Source organism: Octopus bimaculoides, chromosome 3, assembly GCF_001194135.2.
Source record: "Octopus bimaculoides isolate UCB-OBI-ISO-001 chromosome 3, ASM119413v2, whole genome shotgun sequence".
NCBI classification, from domain to species: domain Eukaryota; kingdom Metazoa; phylum Mollusca; class Cephalopoda; order Octopoda; family Octopodidae; genus Octopus; species Octopus bimaculoides.
Genome location: NC_068983.1, coordinates 1,255,993 through 1,265,228, shown reverse-complemented (window position 1 = coordinate 1,265,228; position 9,236 = coordinate 1,255,993). Strand labels below are relative to the sequence as shown.

General features: G+C 35.9%; 1 protein-coding gene across 2 annotated transcripts in view; it reads left to right on the top strand.

The window, feature by feature from the left end:
• Nucleotides 1-5,542, top strand: part of LOC106872851 (solute carrier organic anion transporter family member 1C1) — a 45,968-nt gene extending 40,426 nt beyond the window's left edge. For both annotated transcript variants that reach the window (XM_014919985.2, XM_014919986.1), the window contains 2 exons: nt 1,496-1,560; nt 3,876-5,542. In XM_014919985.2, coding sequence (XP_014775471.1) covers nt 1,496-1,560; nt 3,876-4,321 — 511 coding nt within the window. In that variant the 3' untranslated portion in view covers nt 4,322-5,542. The remainder of the gene's footprint in view (nt 1-1,495; nt 1,561-3,875) is intronic.
• The last annotated feature ends 3,694 nt before the right edge of the window (nt 5,543-9,236 follow it).

Sequence of the window (9,236 nt, the reverse complement as noted above, 5' to 3'; positions counted from 1 at the left end):
GTTGTCCTCAGCTCTCCTGCATATTGTTGTCCTCAGCTCTCCTGCATATTGTTGTCCTCAGCTCTCCTGCATATTGTTGTCCTCAGCTCTCCTGCATATTGTTGTCCTCAGCTCTCCTGCATATTGTTGTCCTCAGCTCTCCTGTATATTGCGTCCAACTTCCGTTGCAGATGCGCAATATTTCCAGGGTTTTGAGAGACGTTTGTGTCGTCTGCATAGCTAGCAAGTGTGGCTATCTGAGGAGCAGAGGGCATGTTTGAGAGTACATGTCTGAGAGAGCTACTATAATTAGCAGTGGCCCTAAGATAGTGCTTTGTGGAACACCACTCACCATTTTTGTATCCTTTGAGGTGGCTCCATTGGCAACCACTGCTTGACTTCTATCTTTTAAAAAGTCGTGTAGTCACTCTCCAAGTTTTTCTTCTATGCTGAGAAGACGCAGTTTCTGACATATGATACCATGGTCGACTTCATCAAAGACTTTTGCAAAGTCGAGATGTATCACGTGCACATTTGAGTTGTTGAGCATCTGCTTTAACACCCAGTCGTAGTGCTGCAAGAGCTGTGTCAGGCAGCTTCTAATTGATCGAAAACCTTGCTGGGTGTCAGCGAGTCATTCTCTTCAGGGAACGCAATTACTTTCTTGCAGACTATTCGTTCCATGTCTTTGCTGGTTTTAAAATCACGCAATGTAAACAGCTCAACATTAAAATCTTTATGTGACATAATGTTTGTATATCTGTGACATGTCAGAAGCTGCAGTAGTCGTTTCAGAAGAGATTCCTTTGTAGAGGCACGGTGTTAAAAACTCAATATCCTTCAGTGCAAGACGTAGGAATCGACTTAGACGGATAGACTGGTGTTTAGGCTGGTAGGCAAGTAGATAGATAGGTAGATAGATAGATAGATAGATAGATAGATAGATAGATAGATAGATAGATAGATAGATAGATAGATGGTGTAAATTAACGAAAAAGAGAAATGAGCTCATAGTAACACACTTTTCATCACATATACTCTTAGGTACACTATTACGAGAAAAAATAATTGACGTCGTAACCAATAGTAGATCATTAGAAATGTTTATTGTGAAGGCCGACTGTGGACTTAACAACAACCAGATCACAGTTAGTTCGACCAATTGGGTATATATTTTCTGTATATTAATTACTAGCAAAGATACAGTATATCCTTTCGCAACCATGATATACTACCAAGTATATTAAAGGTTTACAGGTTGATGTTGTGTCTTACTTCTTGTGTTAGCTGTGCGATATTCGCATTTTTATGAGATAGACTATAGATTTTATTTGGTAGACTTCAGGTCATTGAAAGTGACGACGCTTCGTATACAAGTACGCCTATATAAACAATGGAATCCAAGATAGAAAAAATAGGAAATGGTTGTATATGCATATTTCAGGAGTTATTGCTATTTCGTCGTGATTTCGAAATAGTTATCTATGCACTATAACTTTTTTTCCTTTCTCTGCAGATCTGTGTTTGAAGAAGATAAAGCTATTGCTATAGGACTGATGTCCTTCTCAACATCATTTATAGGTGAGTAGTCATTTTGACTCGTTTCCTAGTCTGACATCATTTGAACAATCTATCGAAATATCATTTCGAACAACAGTCTCAACCGTCTTACTGTAAGTCTCTATACATTAAACATGTGTTAAGCACTGTAAGATTTTCTTGTTAGACTGTTTTACTCGTTAGACAGTACAACATTATATGTTACAGTGGTAGTGTTGTATAAACAAAATGTTTGGTTCGGACATATGTATGTATGTATGTATGTATGCATGTATGTATGTATGTATGTATGCATGTATGTATGTATGTATGTATGTATGTATGTATGAAATTATGAGAGATCCTACGAAAAAACCTGGGTGGTTAGCAAGAGGTATCATCTACTCCCGAAGAATAATGAAACTAAATTTCTCCAAGACTATCGGCCCATAACATGTCAATCACGTATAAAATTTTCACATCCATTCTCATAGAGAAAACATACATATTTATGGAACAGAACGATATTTTCGCCACTGAACAAAAAGGGTGCCGACAAGGCTCATATGGATACAAAGACCAACTCTTAATCAATCACATGATTTTTGAGAACTGTCATAACAAACTTAGAAATGTTAGTTCTACATGGATTGATTATAAAAAGGCCTTCGACAGCATACCACATTCGTGGATCTTGAAATCGCTGGTTATCTTCAAAATTTCTCCTGTGATTTCAAACTTCCTGAAACACGTCAGCCTAAAATACGAATCTCCATTTATAAAACTCTAATAGAATACTGACCACAAAAAAATATCAATATCAGCTGTGGCGTTTTCCAAATTGACTCACTTTCACTTTTCAATTTTTGCATAGCCCTAATACCCCTTACAAGTGAACTCAACAGAATAGAGTATGGGTATAAAATTGGCGACAACAAAATAAGTCATCTATTTTATATGGATGACATAAAACTATATGGCAAACACGATAATGAGCTTCAAGAACTACTACGTACTGTGAAAGCATTCAGTGATGACGTCGGGATGGAATTTGGTCTTGAAAACTGTGCCAAAGCCACTTTCAAGAAAGGGAAATGTAACGATTCTTTGGCACTTTCCCGTATGTACAGACCAGACCATCAGAGCTAATAAACCAGATATTGTTGTTGAATACCAAAACAGTAAAGTCTGTTTTTTGACTGACATAAGCATACCTTATGACTAAATCTCGGCAAAAGAATTTCATAAGTTCAGAAAGTATAAAGATTTGCTAATCAAAATTTAAAAATGTGGCATCTCAAGACGGTTAGAATACCAGTGATTGTAGGAGCACTTGAAATGATGAAAAAAGGAACTGGAAATTATTTGAGAATGATCCTCGGTTTACGATCCATGCAGTAAGTCTAAAAGAATGTCTGAACTGGTACGTCGCACGTACTGAGAAGGGGATTGTCGCTGTGAATTTTCTTTCCATTTTCCCCTTTATATTTTTGCTTACTTTTTTTTTCATTTTTATATTTTTTGCATTTTCTCTGTCTTTCTTCCCCCTTTTCTCTATCACATCACTTTGTAAATGAACAATCTGGTGTGTTTATTTTAATAGCCAACCAATGTATACAGTGAGATCCTCTGTCCTAGGTTTCAGGAAGATACACGGCAAGAAATGGAAACAGAATTGAAAGAAGACAATAATAATAATAATAATAATAATAATAATAATAATAATAATAATAATAATAATAATAATAATGGAATCTGTGGGAAAAGTGGGTCTCGAGGGAGGCTAGACGTGTTATGAGCACAAGCCACAGAGAGCGTCGGCGCTAGAGACTAGCAAAATCCTGCTAGAGCATAACAGACCAGATCTAGCGGTGGTGGACAAGGTGGCCCACATATGCTATACAGTTGATGTTGCATGACCCTTTGAGCCACGAATGGTCAAGAAGGAAGGCGAAAAGATAGAGAGATACAACACTCTTAAGTACGATATAATCCAGTTATGGAAAATGAAGAAGGTGAAGATAGTGCCAATTATTGTTGGGTCCTTGGGGACAGTATCAGAAGGAGGGGAATATAAAGGAAATTAGAATAGAGTCTCCAGTAGAACTGTTACAAAAGGTTTGCTTCCTTGACACAGCCAGAATAATCAGGAAAATATTAGAGAGCTGAAAAGAACGGATAGCATGGTACCGTATGTTGCATGTATTAAGTCCGCTAATAATAATAATAATAATAATAATAATAATAATAATAATAATAATAATAATAATAATAATAATAAGTAAAAATAAACTGTTAAGATGGTGAGAATTCTTCCCAGATGACAACATTAACGTTTCTTAACTTCTATTTGTCAGGTTGGATGTCCGGACCCATAGCTTTTGGTTTGCTGCTGGATTTGTCCTGCACACACTGGGCCTGGACATGCGGCGTCAGAAGTGAATGTCAATTGTATGATATTGAAGATATGAGATTAAAGATTCACGGCACGCTTTTATCAGTGCGTCTGCTTTGTGGAATTATATTAGTTGTTGCTTTAATAGTCGCGTTTTTTGAAGAAAAAAGTGGCAAAACTTGGGATAGCAACGAATCTCATCATTCGGAAATAGAACCGAAATTGTCCTCCAATACAACATCATCGAACACTGAACGGAATTTTCTGTCCGTTGAAGGAAGATTGTGTCAGGTTCCTGCCGTTAATGCCTCCCAAATCACGGATAGTACATCCGAGAATGAAGAAACAGAAAAAAATATCAACTGTAGGCCGTCTGATGTTTACCAACCGAAAAGCACTCATTTCTAACTTTTATAAATATAATAAAATCTCCAGAAAATCCAATGATGTATTTATAAACCAAGTTTTTATAGGAACGAAGATGAGAATGACACTCATCCAATTAATTAATTTGCTTTATTCCAAAACAAAGTATTGTTAATAAAGTCGTTCATATTAAGACCATTATACATTCCTCAAAGAGTCAGCTGATGGCGACATTGTAGTCTTAATGAGACTTATTTGCTGAAATCATTCTTTGTTTTGATTCTTGTTAATGTGAAACGTAAATATATTTAACATTCCATAATTATTATTGTTGTTTCATATATAAAACCTGTTATATGAGATTCGCGAAATAATAAACGTAAAGGGACAATGAAATGTACCGAATTCCTCATCCTTCTTCCAAGAATGTATTATTATTAAAGGTGAACAGAGCGGAATTAATGTAAATATTTCAATCGTTACTCCTAGCTCCACGGATAAATATCAATCTTTCTCCTTTGTTAATTCATTTGTCTATCACTGAAATGTAACTGAAAGGTAAAGTATTATGAATTATTGGCTATCATCGACCATAGTTTCGATGATAACCGAAGTTGAAACAAAAATCATTACATTGTCAGCGAAACGAGCACCAGATGTTTGGAATGGCCAAGAAATCTAGGATCATCCTTCGGACACCCGAAGCATAGAAATTCTCAAAGGCTACATACTTTCGGCCGACATATGGTATTATGACAATCAGGAAAAAAATGAGGCTGGGAGAAGATGGAGAGAAGTAGTCGACAGCATTCAGAATAATGAGGCGAAAAAGCATTAGACTTGAAAAAATAAATGCATGACGTTTCAAAACCCTCTTAAAGAGGTGACCATGTTCTGGAAACCTGGGCCTCACGACAGTCTGAACTGGTATCTAAAATTTTATAAAAAGACTAAACAAGATGAAACAAAAAGGAGGGAAAAGTTGCAGTGTCTGAAGAGCGGATTATATTGTGGTAAGATTATAAAAGGAAGCCTCTCACTTCTCTGTGAGTTGGTGATCTCTGGTTGTAATTGTTTTCAGCAACATAGTTTTGACTTCTGTTAATATACAACGTTCTAACGACGTGTGTGTATAAAATATCGAACACATACAAAAGGTATGATATATGTATATATACAGATTTCCAATTTGTAACTACTTTTGTAACACGCTTTCTGTATTTTCTTGAACATTGTGGTAAATAAAAGTGAATATTATTATTATTGCCTGTGTTACTGCTGTTGCCGTTGTTGTTTTTGTTGTTTGCTTTTGACACCCTGATATATTTAAAAACTTCCTTAGCGAATTGTTCGTGTTCCAGCTTCAACTGAAGAAATTCATTTTCTGTATTTGGATATTATTTCAAACATGAACCAAACTAAACATTTTGGAAGGCATTTTCCAAAGTCATAAGGCTTACTTGTTCAACTCAAAGAAAATTTAGTCCAGGTCTTGCAAATACGGAAAGTTACCCTCGGGTGATGGAGCTCGTATGACATAATATATGTTACCTTGAAAACAGATAATTGAATTAATTCTGACAGTTTCCTACATTAAAAGTAGTCCCATAATATTTGGTTTAAAGGAACACAGATTGCCGTCCGGTGTATTCGTCGGTCCTTATATGGTACAATATTGGCGGGTATTCAGTGTCAATAGCTTGAGGATATTGTGCGACAAATGTGTCTATAATAACACCGAACGCTACACAAGTTTTCATAACCACGCGAGATCATAAAACAACGCTAGTGTTCTATCGTGAAGTGAGTGAATGTTATCAAGAACAGTATGGAAGACAGAAACCCAGCTGCAGCACATGGATAAATAATGAAACAGGGCAACAAATTCCAGATGGAGGAAATGAAGATACACAATTACATTTCAACAGCTTAACAGCTGAATATTAAATATGACTTAGTAATAGTCGTTCTGTGACACAGCTTCTGGTTCGTGTTTATACCACTTACCAGTTATTCCGAAGTCACACACTCAGATAACATCTCAATGCAGTCTTTTTATTACATAGTCATGTCTACGCCTATACTTTCTTTCTGTTTGATACTGTCGTCTGCTTTATTTTCTGTTGTGAAAATGTTTAGAGTCAAAAGTTTTCCGAGTCATAGTAATCTCAGCATTCATTGGAAATGTCGGGTTAGACCTGGCCTCAGTTCTTCGATATCTCCTGGGGATATTTTCATTGCTCGTTTAATGGTTCTGTTCTGAGAATCGACTTCCCTTTGGACATCATTTAATAAAGTTAGACCATGTTGTACATGCATACAAAAGGAATAAATACGCGCGCGCGCTCACACACACACATACATACTCATGTAGGAATGCAGATATATGCAGATGTGTAATTTTGTATGTATATATAGATGTGTGGATGTGTGTGCATGAATGGATGCGTATACATATATATATGTATATATATATATATATATATATATATATATATATATATATATATATACATATCGACCGACTAATTGGTACATTACAAATGCGATCTGTCAGTGGAACAGTAAGAATACGCAAGGCTTTTCTCAATTTCGAAATGTGAATTTGTCTGTGTTAACTACATTCAAAAGATGGAGCCTTTTATCTTTGTTGGAAACCGGCTCCCTCCTCATTGAAAGATTTATAATAGTTAACAAATAGAAGAAACATATACAATACATACATACATACATGAATACATACATACATACATACATACATACATACAGATATACATACATACATACATACATACATACATACATACATACATACATAAATACATACATACATACATAAATACATACATACATACAGATATACATACATACATACATGCATACATATATACATACATACATGCATACATGCATACATACATACATACATAAATACATACATACATACATACATAAATACATACATACATACATACATACATAAATACATACATACATGCATACATACATACATACATATATACATACATACATGCATACATGCATACATGCATATATATTTTCTTGTTCCGTCTTCCCTTCTATTGGACTCTCCTGTATTTCTGAATTTCTGAAGAAGAGCGTCTGCTCGAAACGTTAACTGTTCTTTCTTTCCTTTGCTGACAATCTGATAATACATTACTTGTACCACATCCTCACACTGTTGTTTTTCATGTTTGTTCTTCTTTGTTTCGATTCACTATACATATATGTGTGTGTGTGTGTGTGTGTGTGTGTGTGTGTGTGTGTGTGTGTGCGCGCGCGGTAAGTAGCTTGCTTACTAGTCACATGGTTCCAGGTTCAGTCCCACTGCGTAGCAACTTGGGCAAGTGTCTTCTACTAAAGCCTCGCACCGACAGAAGCCTTCTGAGTGCATTTGGTGGACGGAAACTGAAAGAAGACCGTAAAAAAAAGCAGGTCATTCGTGACCTTCTTTCCTAGTCATTTTTTTCATAACATGTGTCTTACATTTAAGACAATCTACAAAAACAATTTCTAGTTTTCTGATTAAGCTCAACCTATTTCCGGCTCCTAAACACATAAGCTCTCTCTCTCTCTCTCTGTTGTCTGTCGCTCAGGCACATCTTGGTCCGCCGTCATCTGTGCAGAAACCGAATTTTTTGCAAATCTCTGCTCCCTACCTCAAGTTGATCTATTTCCTATTCGCATTCCTGTCCATGCTCATACACCTGAGCATTCGCCAGAATCCCAGAATTTACTAAGCAGAAATATTACTATCGATTCCGATTATAGCTTAGACCAATATGGTGGAAATCCATGAAAGTTATGCAACTGTTTTATCATTTTACAGAGATCAAGTTAATTTTGAGTTGTAGTTTACTGCCATTATAAAAACAAAAATATTTACGCAAGGGAAAGAACTTAGGTGTTCTAAATTAGTTCTCTCCCTTCGAAACATTGCAATTTAATCAAAGGCAAGAATGACGAAATTCTTCACCTCAAAATACATAACTTTGCACCAAAAACTAAAACCAGTAAAATTTTATATACCACCAACTGCTCTCTACGGGGCAAAACTGGGACAAGTACGCAGCAAAGGAAATGAAGGAAAATGTTTCTGACATGAAGATCGTTTGCATATTAAGGAGAATAAGCAATAAGGACAGGCTAAGAAACGTTGCAATACTTGAAAAGGTGAAAGCCCCAAAAGGTGAAAGTCCCAAAATAGCTGTTGTCCACAAACTTATACTTTGGACATCGAAAGTGCAATGAGTTATTCAACAATTCGGTTGAAGGACAGTTCAGTTGAAGTTTTGAAGAGAAGCGAACGAGTGAACGTCACAGGTTGAGTTGGTGTGTTAGTTCAATTGTCGATGTATATACCTAAGTGTGTGTGTCTATTCACCAAAAGAATCTCAGATGGATAATCTTTGGAATGTCTTGCAAATCTCCACAGACTGAATAGAGAGAATCCGTGTCAGTTTCTTTTGAATGAGCTTCTATGATATTTACTGCTTCTCCTCTCGAGTCTCTGCATACTGCTGCCTGGTTCCGGTTAAAGTGATTGCTTGTATGTATGTATGTATTTATGTATGTATGTATGTATATATATGTTATCAATCAGTTTCATTTCTGTATTTCTTGTCCATAGAGAAAGAGCCGGACTCTAACATAGGTTCAAGGCTCCTTCATTAGAACTTTTATCAACATCATCTAGGTATTTGTGCATATGTGTGTGTGTGCAGTATTTGGTGTTAGTGTATGCGCAGATTTGTATGTTTGTTTTATGGATGCGTTTTTATGTCTTTATGTATTTATGTGCTAAATTTTTGGAAAGTTTTACATATCTTTATAGTTCCATTGATGGCTTGAATCTGTAGTCTTCTAATCAGCCTTTTTCTTTCAGGTTTTGAGAACCCTAATTTTTCCAGGTTTTTGTTGAGGCAGTTCGTTACAT